This window comes from Aethalodelphis obliquidens, unplaced genomic scaffold (genome assembly GCF_003676395.1).
Source record: "Aethalodelphis obliquidens isolate GAN/ISIS:26980383/991018 unplaced genomic scaffold, ASM367639v1 scaffold51, whole genome shotgun sequence".
NCBI classification, from domain to species: Eukaryota; Metazoa; Chordata; class Mammalia; order Artiodactyla; family Delphinidae; genus Aethalodelphis; species Aethalodelphis obliquidens.
The window spans coordinates 11,140,368-11,159,257 of NW_020837995.1; the positions used below are offsets into that span (position 1 = coordinate 11,140,368).

The window sequence follows — 18,890 nt, forward strand, 5'->3', positions numbered from 1 at the left end:
CTTGAATTTCCACCCTTGATTCTATAACAACCCTCTTATAATAAATTCTTTTTGCTAATAGGGTAGCAAAAAATGAGATGGCTGGGCTCAAGTCCTGGCTCCAGCATATACTAGCAGTGTGTCCTGGGCAGTTTCTAAACCTGTGGCACAGTGTTCTTTTCTGTAAAAAGGAGAAATACTAGTATAGAGTTGTCATGAGTATTAAATTTGATAAGGCATTTAAAGTATTTAGCACAGTGCCTGGCATTCATTCAAAAAGAGTAAGCACCCATTATGTGCCAGACACTGGTACAGAATAAACACTCACTAAATGTGACTACTATTATTATTAGACTAGCTCAATATGAATTCTTTTATTTGAAACTAAAGAGTCCTAATTAATACAGAAATTGTCACCAAGAAGTAGTGTCTTGAGTGAAAGACCTTTAGAACAAGTATGGAGCTAGCTGAATCAAGCAGAGAGGGGAACAATGAGGACTCCCTCAACCCAGGAGGGGAAATTCTTGGCACTCCACATGATGATGGAGCAATCAGGTTAAGCAATCCTGTGGCTGCCAAGGATTCAGGCTATCTGCCAACTGAGGATGAAGTGCTTAGGATTTATAGCAAAGATATCAGCCTTATTCAATACAAGCAAGTTACTGCTTATACTATGGTAAGGTTCAACAAAAGCAAGACAAGTTCCAATCCTCAGATGAGCAAATGGAAAGAGAGAAAACCAGAGCCAACAAACTGAAATTACGGGGGTCCAGAGCACGATATTAATCATGTGTGTTGCTAAAGTGAAATGGATGAGATTGGTGGGGTGATTGGAATGCTCTGTGATCTGGCAATTGGAATGGAGATACTTGCAAGGAGCCAAAGGAGTTGAGAAATCTGAAGCATCCTCAACCTCCCAAATCAACCACAGGGCACTTTCTGTCTGACTAGAACAGAGGCCTCCCTTTGTAAAGTGCAATTGTTTTTCTCCCTTTTTGGTTTGCCTTTTGTAACTTAAAAATAGATATATATTGCTCACTAAGGATCCAAGCAGTCCCCAGATCTCTTGCAATTAGGTGGGGTCAGGTGATTAGCTCTGGCTAATGGATAGTGAATGACGAAAGAATTTAAGAGCTAGTGAATGATTGCTCCAGCAATCTCTTCCCTGTTGAGGTAACCTAGAAACCACACACTGAGATGGCAGCGTCATAAGGCCAACTAGCCTAAAGCTCCAGATTATCACACAGCATTTAGAGTAAATTCTCATTTTTGAGTTCTGGTGTAGATTCCTCCGCTCACTAAAATTTATTTGTGACCCCAAAATCAATACCTATGGCATTTTCACAATCCTTCACAGACATCTGCAGAGTGGTAAAAAATTTGAGTCGACTGATGTGTACATTCCCAGCTGAGTTCAAACAAGGCAATACTCCTCTACAGCCATACCACCCTGAATGTGCCCGATCTCATCTCGGAAGCTAAGCATGGTCGGGCCTGGTTAGTGCTTGGATGGGAAACAAGGCAATACTCCACCTTCTTCTCATACTGTAAATCAGTGTCCTTTTCATGATCTATTTAGTGCCACAATTTTAGCATTTTAGTGCTTTTTGTTGGTGATTTCACCGTTTAAAATGGTCCCCCAGCGTAGTGCTGAAGTGCTTTCTAGTGTTCCTAAGCACAGGAAGGCTGTGATGCACCTTACAGAGAAAACGTGTGTTTGATAAACTTTATTCAAGCATGAGTTATAGTGTTGTTGACAGAGGTCAATGCTAATGAATCAACAATATATATTAAATAAGGTGTCCTTAAACAGAAACACCTTACATAAAACACCATACATAAAAAAAAGTTATGTATCCATCCATTGATATTTGACAGTGTGAGCGATAACTGAAGATCAAAGGGGGAAACCATGTTCCAAAATAAAAGCTTAATACAAACCATATGTGAAAAAATTCAATTGTATCACAATATCTAAATCATAACTTCACTTCCAAAATGCTCCTGAGGAAGCTTCATACTTACCTGGCATAGAGCCTGAATCTCTTCCTTGACTTGAGAAGACTGGTAAAAGTTATAGCAGGGTTATTAGGTTAGGGCAAGGATAAAAAAGGAAGCTGGAGGAGTAATGCATTCATTGCCAGTGGGGCTTGATCCTCAGACCTTAAAATGTTTTTATTTAGTCAGAAAAAAGTTTGGTTTTGTTTTTAAGCAGATGTTAATACACGGCTCTGGGCTGCTGGAAAGATAATTTGGGGAAAAAAACAGAGGGAGGTAAAATCACTGTCTTCATGGAAGTTATTTATTACTTGGGGATCTTATGGGGAGCTAGTTAGAACTGGCAGGGATCTCTGTCTTGTTCATTCATTGACATATCCAAACACCTATAACAGTGTCTGGAACATAGGAACATAGGAAAAATGCAAATTTGTTGAATAAATTCCATTCCAATAGAATTGAAACCAGATCATTTTCGTTAAGGAAGGAGTTAAAGAATGAGGCAGCATGCACGGGCCATTCATTTGAGAAGGTTAACTACAGAAAGCAGGAAGGGATCAGTCATCACATAGCTATAAAGCAGTGCTTTTTGAAACTTTAATGTGCATATGTAACACCTGATTCAACAGGCCCTGAGGATGGGACCTGAGATTCTGCACTTCTAACAAGTCAGATGAAGCCAATTCTGCTGGTCCTCAGACCACACTTTGAGCAAAGCCACTCAATGATATTGCTCCATGAGCATTTACTTTGTGGATAGCACATGTAAGATTTATTAAATACTTCCTTATTCTGTTTTATTATATTTATTGTATTCTGATTGCTGGGTTCAATGGATGCTCCAATCCAAATCTTACTGGACCATTCCTTTCTTGAAATTCTAGGGACATTACTCTAGAATGATTATCCTCCTGTCTCTTCAGTTCTTCCCTCTCAGGCTTTTTTCTGGCTCCTCCTCCTCCTATCCCTTAAGTGGTCCTCCTTCCCAGTTTTCTCTCTCCAGTCCTCAATTCTTCTATTTGTACTTAATGGAAATTCTTTGTTATCTCTAATTCTATTTGATTCCTTTGGGGTTTCTAGGTATACAATTGTGTCTAAAAATAGTATTTGTAGTTCTTCTTTCCAAGTATTTATTTCTTATTATAAGATTTTAATACAACATTATATATTGACATTTATTTTTAAAATATTTTTGTTTTGTCCCACATTTTATGGGGAATAACTAAAATGCTTTTCCTTGAAACATAATGTTGGTTATTGGTTTCAAATAATCTTTTCTTACTTTATTTTAAAAATTGAGATCTAATTCACATAAAATTTACCATTTTAAAGAACACCATTCAGTGTTTCATGTATTCTTCATACATGTGTATGTTAATATATGTTAAGCACTCAATAAATGATAGAATTTTTAATAATAAACATGTCTAAAGACTTGAGTCATCCAACAATGGAACATGATGCCCTCTAGATAATAAGTCAACAGTAACTAGAAACATTAAAACATTGGATAATCCCCTTTCGGTGATGTTCTATATAAAAGGTGTTCCTACTCTGACAGGAGATAGACTGACTCTAAAAAATCTGTGGGACATACTGATTTGCCCCGCCCCCTACAGAACAGAATCAATGCCCTCAGAAAAGGCAAGGAAATGGAATAAAGGGAGGCTCTTTTGGCACAGAAACAGATGAAAATGATGTTTGATTGAAGTTAACGGTGCCCAGGAGAAGCAATGTTCTTAGAGTAGCAAGGTAAACCACAGTTCTCAATTAGTTACACTCACAGCTCCTGGGGTCTCCTTACCCCCAACCCCCAGGGTCCTGTACCCACCAGTGAGGGAGAAGGTGAAATTAGGACTCTAGCAGGAAGTAGATGCTATAGAAAAGGTGGGGGCTATAGTGACAAAGCCAAAGAAAGAGAGAGATTCAGGAGCTGTGGAAAGGGTAGAAAGCCAAGGACCATGGGCCTCACTGGCATCTGAACTAACTTTCACCTGATCTAATATCTTTCAGTATCCCCTATGTCTCAGAGACAGACCACTGTACAATTATCAGCAGGATTTATTAGACATTTATACTTTGAATTCTCCATTTCCAACACTTCCCTTCATTAATTTTTGCCAAAGATAGCGAAGCCATCCGCTGTCAGCTTTACTTGTCTTCAAAATTCATCAGTGCCTGCACTGTAAAGAAACAGACTATGAAGCTGGAGAGGTAAGAATGTTCAGAACATACAAATGTTTGGTGAAGACCCTGTTTTTCTGGGTTCTAGGTTTCCACTCAAAGTTTTACTAATCTTGGGGCTTCCCTGGTGGTGCAGTAGTTGAGAGTCTGCCTGCCGATGCAAGGGACACGGGTTCGTGCCCCGGTCTGGGAAGATCCCACATGCCGCGGAGCGGCTGGGCCCGTGAGCCATGGCCGCTGAGCCTGCGCGTCCGGAGCCTGTGCTCCGCAACGGGAGAGGCAAAAAAAAAAAAAAAAAAGTTTTACTAATCTTTACCCTAAATTAAGCCATATGAGTCTGTCCTCTTTGCCACAGATGAATTAATCAGGATTAAGGAAGCCATCTTGCTGCCTTCGCCGCCCTTTCACCCTGTTCTCCCCAGAACAAATGGGGAGGCAGGGCTGAGGACAGTTGGAAAGAGCAGGATAACAATGCAATATTCGAAGTAGGCAAAGCCTGTCTGACATCCTGCTCTAAATTCCATGTTCCAATGTTATAAATTCCTCTTATTGCTCTCCTGTGCCCACCACACACACATTCCTCTTCCCCCATTGATATTTTCACTTGGGGTTGACTTCAGCTAGGTATTAGGAGGATAACACTAATCCACATTAAATTGTTAAAAAAAAATTGCCCCTAACTTTTGTAATTTTAGAGGGAAAATTCATTGATCCAAATTAATCTCTAGGTGGTGAAATCTCAAATGAGAAATTTAGGGAAAATAATTTTGAGCAGGTAGTTCTCAGCTTAAATCAAACTTTACTATTTTTTTAAAAAGAATTTTTTAAAATTTATTTATTTATTTTATCTTTGGCTGTGTTGAGTCTTCATTGCTGCACAAAGTCTTTCGCTAGTTGCGGCGAGCGGGGGCTACTCTTCGTTGTGGTGCGCGGGCTTCTCATTGTGGTGGTTTCTCTTGTTGCAGAGCACGGGCTCTAGGTGGGCAGGCTTCAGTAGTTGTGGCACACGGTCTCAGTAGTTGTGGCTCGTGGGCTCTAAAGCACAGGCTCAGTAGTTGTGGTGCACGGGCTTAGTTCCTCTGCAGCATGTGGGATTTTCTTGGAAGAGGGCTCGAACCCATGTCCCCTGCATTGGCAGGCAGATTCTTAACCTCTGCACCACCAGGAAGTCCCAACTTTACTATTTTTTTTAAACATTTATTTATTTATTTGGCTGTGTCGGGTCTTAGTTGCGGCACACAGGATCTTCGTTGAGGCGCGCGGGCTTCTCTAGCTGTGGCACGCATGCTCAGTAGTTGCGGTGCATGGGCTTAGTTGCCCCATGGCATGTGGAATCTTAGCTCCCCGACCAGGGATCAAACCTGCGTCCCCTGCATTGGAAGGCGGTTTCTTAACCACTGGACCACCAGGGAAGTCCTAAACTTTACTATTTTGATCACATATTTTCTCTGCATAGGCTTGACTCTAGAAGGGACTGAAAGGAAGAGGAATCTGTAATTCATAAACCTCTTGAGGACAGTGGGCACTTGTGGGCTTTCTGCTGACTGTCTAATCCCCATAGCTATTGAACTTGAGCCTGAGGCCCTTACTGTTGAGGTCTGAAAGGTGACCTTCAAAGAGAAGAAACATGTACAAAAGGGGACAGGCTGGGGCTTCCCTGGTGGCAGTGGCTGAGAGTCTGCCTGCCGAGGCAGGGGACACGGGTTCGTGCTCCGGTCCAGGAGGATCCCACATGCCGCGGAGCAGCTGGGCCCATGAGCCATGGCCGCTGAGCCTGCGCGTCCCGAGCCTGTGCTCCGCAACAGGATAGGCCACAACAGTGAGAGGCCCATGTACCGCAAAAAAAAAAAAACAAAAAACAAAAAAAGGGGGGGGCAGGCTGCCCAAATAGAGTGAGAGCCCACCTTATCCTAATTTCCAGCAGCTGGAACTGGATACTCTTCTCTTTTGAAATAAGCTCTCAGACCTAACAGGATTTAGGTGTCCCCTACCAGAGAAGCAGGGTTGCCAGGTCCTCACTAGGTTAGAAGAAATCTGGACATATGCCCAGAATGTGACATACTAAACCGTGAATTTGCCTTTTTTAGGTGTGAGGTGGAAATTCAGAGGCTGAGGTGCCAAAATAGCAAACACCCTTCTTCTCCCCAGTTATATATGCTACTCCAATGGACTTAACTCCTGGTCTCCATGGCTGCCCTAAATCCATACCTGCAAACTCTTGCAACCGCTTACGCTCCTCTAGGTTATACTGCAGCTTTTCTAGCAACTCAAAGTATCGGAAGAGTGAATCCCTAGGCCAAACAACACGTTCATCCTGATCCATATCCATTAGCCCAGGCAGATTCTGGTGCACAAGAGTCTCCCAGTCCAACTGACCTGGAGGGAGAAATGCTTCTAAAGAACATATCTAGATTCTTGGAAGTTGGATAAAAGCTGATAAACTCTATGGGGGCAGGCGAGGAGAAAGCAGGGATGAAAGAGGATATAGGAAGGAGAGAGAGAAAAGTATGTATCACCAAGACACCACTTCTACAATAAACAAAGAGAGCCACAACCATACTTTTCCAAAGTGCGGCAGAAGCACAGGGGAAATGAAGAAGCGTGAAGAAAGTAACCAAGGCCAGAAAATCGGACTGGTGGAGAAAATCGGGAAATGTGCATAGTGGGAGAGCTCCTATTAAGAATGGGATGTCTCATGGAGAAGAGGAGTCTGAATTCAACTGGGAGAAACCCTCGGCTTACCAATACGGTCATAATATCTGGAGCCAGAAGAAGAGGAACAGTAGGAAGATGAAGATGAGGAGGAAGAGGAAGATGCAGACTTCTTCACTTTTGACAAGGACTTCTTTGTTTTTGACTTAGATGCTCTTGAACTCTCTTTAGTGGCACTGTGTTTGGACTCTTCCAAAGATTCCCCTTGTTGATTGGCATCTCTGTAAGTGAAAGGCAAAATTTTATTGCTTCAAATACTTTTACACAATATGGCTGGTTCTTTCGTTATTCTGATTCTGGCCCTGGCCTAAAGCTAGGAGTTAAGGCAATGAAGGCCAAACTGCTCCCAAAATCTAAGTTTAAGCACATCCAACCTAAATTATCCCGTGTCATGTACCCCTATTAGTGCCCCTCACCACATAACGTCTGTGCTCAATCTTACTCGGGCTTCCACGTTCCACACTCCACCTTATTTTGCAAAGTTTTAGCCCCCCACCCCTTGGCCCTATGCCTATTACACCACAACTATAGCCTCTGCCCCCTCGATTCCATCTCTTAATATTAGAGGGAACTTGGGCTCAGCTCTTTATATCTTCTCCATCTACCGTTGCTCCTTTGGTGATCTCATCTGCTGAGTTCAAATGCCTACCAGATGCAAATTTAAGCCTCTTGTCCAGACCTCACTCCTTAATCCAGATTTGTATATACAACTTTTACTCACTTAGCACCACTTGAATGTCTAAGGACATCTCAAATTCAATCAAAACTGGACTCTTTGCCCACCAAACCTCTTCCACCCACAGCCCTCCCCATCTCAGCTAATCAACCCTTCCAGTTGCTTGGGTCAGAACTTTCATCCTTAATTCTTCTCTCATACCCCACATCCAATCCATCAAGAAAGCCTGTTGAGGGCTTCCCTGGTGGCACAGTGGTTAAGAATCCGCCTGCCAATGCAAGGGACACGGGTTCGAGACCTGGCCCGGGAAGATCCCACATGCCGTGGAGCAACTAAGCCCATGCGCCACAACTACGGAGCCTGAGCTCTAGAGCCTGCAAGCCACAACTACTGAGCCCACGTGCCACAACTACTGAAGCCTGTGCGCCTAGAGCCCGTGCTCTGCAACGAGAAGCCATGACAATGAGAAGCCCGCACACCGCAACGAAGAGTAGCTCCGGATCACCCCAACTAGAGAAAGCCCGCGCACAGCAATGGAGACCCAACACAGCCAAAAATAAAAAATAAAATAAAATAAATAAATAATTAAAAAAAAAAAAAGAAAGCCTGTTGACTCTACCTTCAAAATATCTTTTCTCTCAGAGTGGTACCCCTGGTACCACTCTGGTCTGAGCCATCAACGTCTCTTGCCTGTATAGCAGCATAGCCTCCTAACTCATCTCTCTGCTTCTTATTTTATTCTTCCCTCAGTTTATCATCAACACAGCAAGCAGACTAATCCTTCTTAAATGTAAGTCACTGCATGTCACTGCTCCGCTATGTTCCCCATTTCACCCGAAATCAAAGCCTAAGTCCTCACAGTGGTCCCCACAGCCCTACAGGATCAGGTCCCCATTACCTCTCTGACCTCATCTCCTATCATTCTCCCCCCCTACTTACTCTGCTTCAGTCACAGTCGCTTCCTTGCTATTTCTCAAACACACCAGTCATGCTTCTGTTTTAGGACCTTTGTACTAGCTGTTCCCTCTGCCTATAATACTCTTCCCATAGATATCCACATAGTAATCCCCTGACCTCCTCCAAGTCTTTGCTCAAATGTTACCTTTTCAGAGGCCACCCTGACTACCTTGTTTAAAATTACAACCCAGGGACCCACTGTCAGAGGCCACCCTGACTACCTTGTTTAAAATTACAACCCAGGGACCCACTGTCCCTGGTGGCACAGTGGTTAAGAATCTGCCTGCTAATGCAGGGGACACGGGTTTGAGCCCTGGTCTGGGAAGATCCCACATGCTGCAGAGCAACTAGGCCCATGAGCCACAACTACTGAGCCTGCGCGTTTGGAGCCTGTGCTCCGCAACAAGAGAGGCCACGATAGTGAGTGGCCCCCGCTTGCCACAACTAGATAAAGCCCTCGCACAGAAATGAAGACCCAACACAGCCAAAAATAAATAAATAAATAAATAAAAGCCAAGCATTTGAAGCCCTTTAAAAAAAAAAAAAGTACAACCCATATGCAACCCCCCTCTTATACTCCAATCCCCCTTAACCTATTCTACTTTTTACTTTTTTATAATGCTTATCCTATTTTTAAATTTGTTTTTTATTGAAGTATAGTTGAGTTACAATGTTGTGTTAATTTCTGCTTATAGCAAAGTGACTCAGTTATACACACATATATACATTCTTTTTATATTCAAGGCTTATATTTTAATGTGCTAATTTTCTTACTAATATGATTATTGTTTACTGTCTCTTTCCTCCTACTAGTATATAAGCTCCATGAGAACAGGCATTATTATTTATTTTGTTCACTGATATACTCTGAGCAACTAATAAGCATTCAATAATTATTTGTTGATGGATTTCTTATTTCTCCTGCTGAACACTCAGGGTCTTGAATAACATGCTGCTGAACACTCAGGGTCTTGAATAACATGTTTAGTTATTCACCACCATCACTCAGGGTCCACTGCTGGACCCTCAGGGTCTTGAATAACATGTTTCACGGAAGGTACTTTTATTAGTTTCCTGTGGCTGCTGTAGGAAATTACCACAAACTTGGTAGCTTAAAACAACAGAAATTTATTCTCTCACAATTTTGGAAGCCGGAAGTCTGAAATCAATGTGTCAACAGGGCCATAACTCCCTTTGGAATCTCAAAGGGAGAAGGTTCCTTGCTTCTTGTTGCTTCTGGCAGTTGCCTTGCATCCACTGGCTTCCTTTGGCTTGTGGTTGCATCACTCCAATCTCTATCTCTATCTTGACATCTTCTCCTATTCTCTATGTCTATGTCTTCTCTCCTGTCTCTTAAATCCAGTGACCCTTGTCACTGGATTTATGGCCCAACTGGATAATCCAGAATGATCACATCTCAAGATCCTAAATTTAACTGCATCTGCAAAGACCCTTTTTCTAAATAAGGTCATGTTCACAGGTTCCGGGAATTAGAACATGGACATATCTTTTTTGAGGCCACCATTCAACCCACTACAATAAATAGTTATTGAATGAATGAATTCTCTCAAAGCCAATCTTCACCTTTGGTTTCCTACCCTTTCCTCCTTCATGTGTGTCCATCCCACTTCACATATACTCTCCTAACCTGGCATCCATTTTGCTAACGCTTGACCTCTGTGCCTCAGGGATTAGGTTTTGTCTCCTGCAAAGCAAAAAACAAAAAACAGTGAAGAGAGTTACACTGAAGCAGGAGTGTAGTAAGGAAAAAAGAATTCTGATCATCAAGTGAGGAGAATAAGTTGTAGTAAAGGAGTGAAAAAGAGTGGGGAAGCCCTGACAGTGGATAAAGAATCAGGCAATATTTTAGAGCTGGGGAATTCTAACTCTGAGGCAAATCTGTCACAAAGGGGAAAATGGCACTGCGGCCAGGGAGCGGAAACAGAGAATGAGATCAGGGCACCCTCATGAACTAAAGCTGGGTTTGAAAATGGGGAAGCAGACCTCTGGATAATCTGACGCTTGAATATGTCGGCTTTGTGCTGAACCTCCAGGTGTGTCATCTCCTCGTTCAGCTCATTTCTGATATTCTGGAAGTTAGTAACTGCCCCAAAGGGCCATTAGGAGTTGGGAGATGGTGGTGACTAGACATGGGGAGAGGGCTTGGGTGGGGAGAAACCAAGTGAAATATCCATTCCAGGCCCCGCACCTTCCTGTTACATCAGGTTCTCTCTCTCCGTAATTCACCAATCCTAGCTTTCGCTCTAATTTCTTCCCAAACACCCCTCTTACCAAGTTTCACCTCTTCTATGCTTACCCATCATGGCTACTATGATGTTTCGAAAGATAATGGAACCAAGTAACAACCAGAGGATGACATAGATGCTGCTGAAGGTACGGCTGACTTCAGGCACCTTCCAGGTATCCTGAAGCAGTGCATACCAATGATCCATAGTAAAGAGAATGAACACTGTCACTACGGAATTCAGCAGGTCCCTAAAGAAAAAGGAGGTGTGTGTATAGACAGAGAGAGCTAATTCTCTAAGAAACACTATCATTCTTACTCTCAAAGCAACATAAGAGCATTTCTTTGTAGTTTGCTCTGACTTTAGCCCCTTTTCTACCATACTCAATTTTTTACCTAATCTTTCTTCGGTTTGAGATTGTTTTATTAGGTTTTCCTTTATCATGAATAATCTATGAATAGCTCTCACCATTCCATCAGTGCCTGGGGCATAGTAGGTGTTTAATACATAGGTATTAACTGAATGTTTAAAAATTGAATCACCAATTACACATCATTTTTTTCTAAGTTCATTCTCCACTGTTCTATGGACTTCGCCTAACGGAAAGTCACATACAAATTTAGCAAACATCGTGCCTACTTAGTTTGCTGGCATGAACTGACAGTCAAGTAAATGGATGGATATGTGACTCCAAATAATGAATGATAATGAATATATCACAAAAGGTCTCAGGAAGACATCTAAATTTTCCTTCTTATCCCTCAATATACATATTACTGAAAACATCAGAGCCTGAACAGAATGAATTCTAGGACTTCCCCAAGTCAATACTCTTACAAAACTACCTGTTAGTCTAAGATAGAGATCTGAGAGGTGCTGACAAGACTGGATTCCAATTCACAAATAACACTGTCTCCTCTAAATCCAAATTGACTTTCTACTAGTAATCAGTGTCCTCTAGACAAAAAGCTTATCAGGATTTTACTTTTGAAAGAATTTAAGTATGTGCATGTGTAATCTCTACATTTAAGAGACTGGGGTAAAACCAGTGACCATGTTTGAGGTCATAGTAACATTTACTGATCACTTACAATGTGTGAAATGCTGTGCTAAATGCTTAAATGAATTACCTCATTTATCCCTACACTCTTATGAAGTAGTACTACTTTTAATCCCATTTTTCAAAAGAGGTAACTGAGACAGAAACCAGGGCTTAACCCATGGAGTATACTGCTATTTAAAGGTGAGGGTAAGTTTGAATTTGCAAAACCCAAAGCAAACCAGGAATACCTGACCTATCCTCAAAATTGGAGCTAATACCACTCACTATTCCTCTGCTTTCTCTTTACCTCTCCTTACTGTGTTCTATTCCCGTTTCTTACAATACATTATACTTTTTGTATTACTGTACTTTGGACTAGCTTCCCAGTCTCATGCCCAAACTCTCTCCCCCAACCCAGGCTTCCCCCAGTCCTGCCTACGAGAAGAACATGTGATACTCCAGGTCCTGGCGAGTTGAACGGGTGTAATCCTCGAAGAAGTAGACACCAGCCACGGCAAAAATGTAGAAGAAGATGAGCAGCAACATCAAGAGGAAGGTCATGCTCTAGAGGCCATGATCTTGAGTCAGAGCTGGGCCAGACTAGGCTGATCTCCACCTACAGCCTAGTCAGACCCACCCTGGAAATCCCCCACCAAACCCTCACTTCTAGCCTGAGCCCAGTCATCTCTAGAACACAGCAGCCTGTCCCTAGCCCTTTCTCATCGACAACATTTCACAGGGTCTTTCATTGCCTTCTTTCATCCACCCAGACTGTTTCATGTTAAACCCCCATGTTTATCCACCTTGCCCACTTGATACAGCTGCAGCAGTCAAATCACCTTGAGGGCCCTGACCAGGGCCAAAATAATGACTCGAACTTGACGGAATCGTGCAAAGAGTTTAAGAGACCTTAGCACCCGGCAGATCCTCAGCAACTGGAGCCATACGGAATGGCTTGTTACCCCTACCAGCACCACAACCTCAGGAATCAGGGACTGTAGGAAACACACAGATCATGAGTAAAATATACCCCAAAGCACCCACGCACAGTTGCCCCTTCTTTATCTTTATCTTTATCATTGTCATAGTTCCTTGGTCATTATCCTTTGAAAAGCATTCTCTGGGGACTGTTTCCTATTCAGCCTTTCTATAAGAAATTACTTACACCCTGCACTTCAACTTGCTCAGACATTAAAAGGGGATAAATACAGTGCTTAACTCATTGGGTTATTGTGGAGCTCAAATTTTAAGAAATGCATGAAAAAAAGGATAGTTTCTGACATTTAGTAAGTGGTTAGTAACTGGTAGATGTTATTGCTAGGGTTAATGTTGTGATCAGATTCTTCCTTGCTCCTAATACCAACAACTCCTACCATGCCTGACTTTTAGAGAAGAAAAAAATCAAAATAAGGAGGTTAGGTACATTTCTATTTGTTTCTTCCTGTGCTCTAAGTATCTTAACTTTTCTTGTCTTTGATTCACATAGGCACATTTCTCAGCCCAGTAAACTAATCTTCAGGATATCTATCCTTACCAATATGGTGACAACAAAGTCAAAGACATTCCAGGCATTCTTCCAGAAGAGGAAAAAGCTGGATAGCCACATAAGAAGCATCTCCAAGATGAAAACAAGCAAGATGAACCAAGCTGCCACCTCCAGAGTCAGCTTCAGTGGCCACAGTTGGGTATTTGAGGATTCGAGCAATTCTGTGAGAATAGAGCAAAGGATGAGTAAAGGGTAAAGAAGCAGGAAGCTGAATGATAGAGAATGATCAGCAACTGTTAAAAACCACAGTTGTGCCCACTGCTATGCCATTTTTCTTTTGAGTTTCTCTTCTTAATGCCGTTGTTGCTTAGCCTGTGAAATTCAGGGGAGGATAGAATCGAACATGAAAAATAGCTACAACTCATCTCCTGCTGTTACTGGTACGTGTTAACAGCTGCAAGTTACTGCCTTCCCACTCTGGGGTCAGAGAGCCACCAAGGGATTGCTCTCTTAAAGACCACCAACCCTGTCTGTTCTGTTACCCTGGTACCAAACTTCATGAAGAAGCAACAGGCCTTGAGAAAAGAACGCAAATGTAGGGCCATGATATGGAAAGTGTTTTATAACATATCTAGGAACAAGAAGCCAGATTCATGGGGCATATTAGGTTATAATAAGAAATTACTTGGTTCTTTGTTACTTTTAAAGCTTCCCCTTTCTACTCTGCCTAAAATTGATTTTATTCTGCAAAGCAAATTGAATCCTATACTTTCTCTCTAGAACCTAATTATTTGCTGACTTCAATTCCTTAACTCATTTGCCTTCATCTTTCAACCCTCTTCACCTCTTGTACACATTTAATAGATGTATATCATGCTGTAAAAAAAAGCACTGAGATCAAAATAGGTTTAAAAGCTAAATAAAATTTTCTCTTTGAAACAGAACAATCTGAGAGCCTCCAAATGCACTATGACTGATATGCCTGGCAGTTAATAGAGACAAGAGAATGCTCAATCACCCTGAACAACACAAATGGCTGTGTAGATTTTGACACAGTTTTAAATTGTTATTGCTTTTAGCAATGTTTTGGCTAATTACATTAACGAAGTAAGGAACACTGATGTTGAAATACAACTTAATGAAGAGCAAAAGAATAATTCTGCAAGTTTATCTCAAGACAATCTTCATCAGATTCTATAAATTGCATTCATCTGATAGAAAATTTTATATGGCACATCAAGATATCTCTAGAACCTCAAAAATCAGTGTTTAAATTATAATAATGTTGTACTCAGTTCTTTGTTGGAAATAAGAACTATTCACACTCACAATGTGTTATTTTCAGAGAAGGGCTTGCAAATGAGCCAAATCTTTTTTCTTTTCTCACCTTCTCACCATTTAGAAACAAAATATGAAAATTATAAAAATAAGCCCATTGATGTTTAAAGTGCAAAGCAGAATTACCAATATCATTGTGGAAGAAGATTTTTTTTCTACTTTTTTATGCCCAAACACATAATTAAATTTCCACCTACACTTTAACATATAACATGTATTTAACATACAATACACAATGTTGTAAACCTAAAACTAATATACGTTATATCTAAACTTTTTAAAAGAAACAGAAAATTTAGAAATATAATACATAGGAAATTGGTTCGGGTCCAGGGTCCAGTGGTTCGGACTCGGTGCTTTCACTGCCACGGGCCCAGGTTCAATCCCTAGTCAGGCAACTAAGATCCTGCAAGCCACTTGACACAGACAAAAAACCCATAAATTAAATGTATTTGATCCCCAAACCGAACTTAATATATAATGTCACTTAAAAATTCATTTGTAGACAAATTATATATTTTCTTTAAAAAAAGCATGATCACTTATAAAATGGCAAAAGTAAAAATTTGCTTACATTTTATGATTATTAAAATTATATAATAAACACTAAAATATAATATTTAGCAACATGTTAGTCTAAATTATCATTTTTACTTCAACTTGCTTCTCCATATCACAGAAAAAATGTGATAAAATAAAATGATTAAAATTACTATGGAGGTTTTCAAGGTTATATATGTTTTTCTGGGAAACAAAATCGTAAGATGAAAAAGATTGGGGAGCTTTGATCTAGAGAACTGTTTGTTCCTTATCTATAACAGAATTCTTTATGATCTGGAAAATTGCTTTTTAAAAGTCTAAACAAAGTCTTAATGTTTACCACACGAATTAGTCTATTCAAAGAAATCTGTTAGTCACAAATTATTTCCCTTTGCAATATCCCTCCTGCCTTTCTACCATGAGAATGTACTTAATAAGATACAATTTTCATGAGCTTGCCAGGTGATTCCCATTCAGGCAATCCACCTATCCTCTGGCACAGTGATCATGTTTCATATTCAGCTGTTTCACCAAAAAGAATGGTTAGTGCTATTCTATTTTGATGTGTCTGTTAGATCCAGGGAATCCCATATATTTACTGCTATTTACTTTATTCCAAGGCTGAAATCTATATCTCTAATCCCACAGGGCAAATACTTGCCAATTATCATTAACAACAACAGGAAATGTGGGTGACTTAATTTAAAACCTCATCACTGTGCGGAGGAAATAAAACAGTTCAAAGCATATAGTATACCGCAGTTGGTCAATGACACCAAATACTGTTGTGTATTTAAATGCCTTTGACCTGATTCCATTAAAAGACTATTTTTTTTAATTTACTTTTTATTTTTATTATTTATTTTTTGGCTGTGTAGGGTCTTCGTTGCTGCGCGGGCTTTCTCTAGTTGCGGTGAGTGGGGGCTACTCTTTGTTGCGGTGCACGGGCTTCTCTTAGGGCTCTAGAGCGCAGGCTCAGTCGTTGTGGTGCACAGGTTTAGTTGCTCCGTGGCATGTGGGATCTTCCTGGACCAGGGTTTGAACCCATGTCTCCTGCACTGGCAGGTGGATTTTTAACCACTGCGCCACCAGGGAAGTCCAAAAGACTATTTTTATAGTGGGAAACTTCCCCAAAATAGTGAGGATGAAACAAGGAAGTGAGTACTTCTACTGTCCTTTCTGAGCAGTTTGAGATGATAATCAAATGAGGTCATTGATTCTCCAAACATTCTTTTGCTTTTAATACATTTCATAAAATTTATGATTGGTTTTAGAGTCATCTACTCTTCAAGTCATTTTTTGGCTCATCTAATATCTTACTTGTAACTTTACATACATTGTGAGTTTTCTTATTTGTACTTAATCTTTCTAAACATATTTCTAAAAATGTAAATGTTGGATCACTTGCTGATAGGTACTGATATCTCTATTAGAAAAGATTCATTCAAATTATTAGACTAACACAAGAAATGCAACTGGTCTTCCCGTCTCCAATTCCTTGTGAGACTACTACACCCCACCTCTAAGTGTCTACACTACCTTCTATCTACTACACTTGAGAGCCCTTCAAATGTTTCTAGGTCTTAGCAGTTGCACAAATCCTACTCCAAGAGACTTAATATAATTGTTCCTATCACAATTCAAATAACATTCAAACGTGTAAAATGATCAACTTAAAAGGAAAAATGACCCCCACCCTTTCATTCAGCGTGAGTTCTCACCTATTTCAACCATCAGTACAATTGTATTCAGAAAGATGAGGAAGATGATAAAGTTTCTGAAGAGAGAACCTGTTTTCTCTTAAGAAAACATAGAGTGGAGTTCTTTTTGGTTTAGGCAGGTGACATAATTAGGGCAAGAACAGAACCGGTGAGAATGAGACGAAAATGGAGTTTGGGAAGGGAAAAATAAGTCAATAGGCAGATGATGAGGCAAGAGAGACCGTAAAGCCATGGGATAAAAATGAGTGGCATGTGGGGAGGGTGGGAGGGAGGGAGACGCAACAGGGAAGACATATGGGAACATATGTTTATGTATGACTGATTCACTTTGTTATAAAGCAGAAACTAACACACCATTGTAAAGCAATTATACCCCAATAAAGATGTTAAAAAAAAAAAAAAAAATGAGTGGCATGAAAGGATACACTCAAGGACCCATCCAGCCCACAAGGAAAGCGGTGGACTCTCGCTGCAGCGCACTCGAAGGGTGCTCATCAGTCTCTGGGCATGTGTAATCCTTTCTACATGACGAGGCTTTATGGAGAAGCGCACAAGCTGGTGTTGATCTCCCAACATAAGTTTCTTCTGACAGGAAGGATCTACACCAAACATTTAAAAAAAGGGACAGTGGATAAATATAAAAAGAAGTCTTTGCGAGTATCAGGAGCAGGTAGGATTGGGGGCAGGAACACTGGTTACATAATGGGCCCCCTAGTGCAGGGGCTTACCTTGCTGCTCCTTCACACAACAACTAATACTATTTTGGAGTACGAGCTCACCTATTGCTTATGACCAACACTGTCCATGCCCAGAATAAAGGCTGCAGGTTCAACCCTCAAAGTTTTAAGTGTCTTTGGTAGAAACTTCCAAGTCAGCCAGGGCTAATAGTTACCCTAGGCCTAAAAGTGAGCGGCATGGGTTCCATCTCCTGGATCCAGAGTTTTATTTATAAAGCCTTTGATTTATCAAGTTTGGTGTAACTTCCAAACTAGCAACCAAACCAATCTCCCCTGAAATTTCTACCCTTAAAATTGCCTCTCTGCTTCCTACTCTTTGGAGGGTGTGGATGGGAGTCTTAAATTCATCCTAGTGAAGAAACAGGCTGCTGACCAAGTATCTCTCGAATAGTGTGCCGTGGCACAGCTTGGCTCAAGCCGTGCAGATGCTGAAGGAGAGAGAAAGTATCAATGAGTCGGGAACGAATGGCATCAGCCCGGGGCAGTTGCATGTGTCCTACTGGGTGATAAGTGGCCATGCCTGTTAAGAAAATAAAAGAATCGAGTGTCATTTCATTTTTGGAGTTGCACCAAGCCTTAGAGGTTCTCTTCCCTTCCTCCCAACCTCTTTGCCCTTAAGAAGACAAACATTGTACCCAGACTCAAGGCTTTTTGAAACAAATGAGACAGGAGTCATTACAGAGAATCTGCGTAGTTGACTAAGTGGACAGACACCTTCACCTGTGTGACAGCATTTCTAGTTAAAAGCAGCAGCCACAAAGAGCAGGAATCCCGGGGTTGGACAAAGAGGAATTCAGGCACCACCTGGACCTGAGGGTATCAGGTAATGCGATGAGGTGGGTCAGTGGGAGGGCTTAGGACTGCCGCCAAAAGAAAGACCGAGTTAAGAGGAACTGGACAAAATGCAACAGCCTGACATTTTGAAAATGTGTCCCGTCCCAAGTGTGTCCACTCCAACGCGCTCCCTCGGGTGCCAGCTCCCTCTCTCAATTCCCACTTCTGGGCCTCACCTTTGCCCAGGCTCTCTTCCGCCCACTCAGCCCTGACTTCACTCCTCCGCCTCCGGCTCTGACGCCTCCTGAGCTCGGCTCTCCCCACGCGGGTCGAGTTCAGGGTCGGCTCCCAGCGCCGCAAGTCCTGCTCCGCCAGCCCGCCCGCTCCTGGGTTCCGGCTCGCCCCGGGCCCACCCCCAGCACCAGGCCCGGGCGCCAGCACCCTCCCGGCCTCACTCGCTCCGGCGCCCGTCGCCTCCGCCCAGGCCCGCTCTCCGGCCA

The 18,890-nt window shown here is 41.7% G+C and overlaps 1 protein-coding gene across 2 annotated transcripts; it reads right to left on the bottom strand.

Annotated features, from left to right (window-relative positions):
- Nucleotides 1–346: 346 nt before the first annotated feature.
- On the bottom strand, nt 347–18,834 carry CATSPER2 (cation channel sperm associated 2). Of its 2 annotated transcripts, XM_027084138.1 has the most exons (13): nt 18,627–18,834; nt 17,990–18,136; nt 17,305–17,478; nt 16,880–16,948; nt 13,329–13,501; nt 12,634–12,789; nt 12,234–12,358; nt 10,824–11,002; nt 10,511–10,610; nt 10,155–10,211; nt 6,904–7,094; nt 6,370–6,537; nt 347–4,160 (listed from the first exon to the last, which is right to left on the bottom strand). In XM_027084138.1, exons 2-13 carry the CDS (start codon nt 18,132–18,134, stop codon nt 4,129–4,131), a joined length of 1,569 nt encoding a protein of 522 aa, XP_026939939.1. In that variant the 5' UTR covers nt 18,135–18,136; nt 18,627–18,834; the 3' UTR covers nt 347–4,128. The 2 variants fall into 2 exon arrangements, with proteins under 2 accessions (XP_026939939.1, XP_026939938.1); XM_027084137.1 differs by lacking the exons at nt 347–4,160; nt 10,824–11,002; nt 12,234–12,358 and having other exon boundaries at nt 5,942–6,537; nt 10,511–10,596.
- Between the last annotated feature and the right edge of the window lie 56 nt (nt 18,835–18,890).

Coding starts and splice junctions, on each gene's coding strand:
- CATSPER2 (XM_027084138.1), bottom strand. CDS start 18,134: ATGGCCACTTATCACCCAGTAGGACACATGCAACTGCCCCGGGCTGAT. Junction 10,212..10,510: donor AAGCGTCAGATTATCCAGAG/GTCTGCTTCCCC, acceptor TTTGCTTTGCAG/GAGACAAAACCTAATCCCTG. Junction 7,095..10,154: donor GTTAGCAAAATGGATGCCAG/GTTAGGAGAGTA, acceptor TTTCACTTACAG/AGATGCCAATCAACAAGGGG.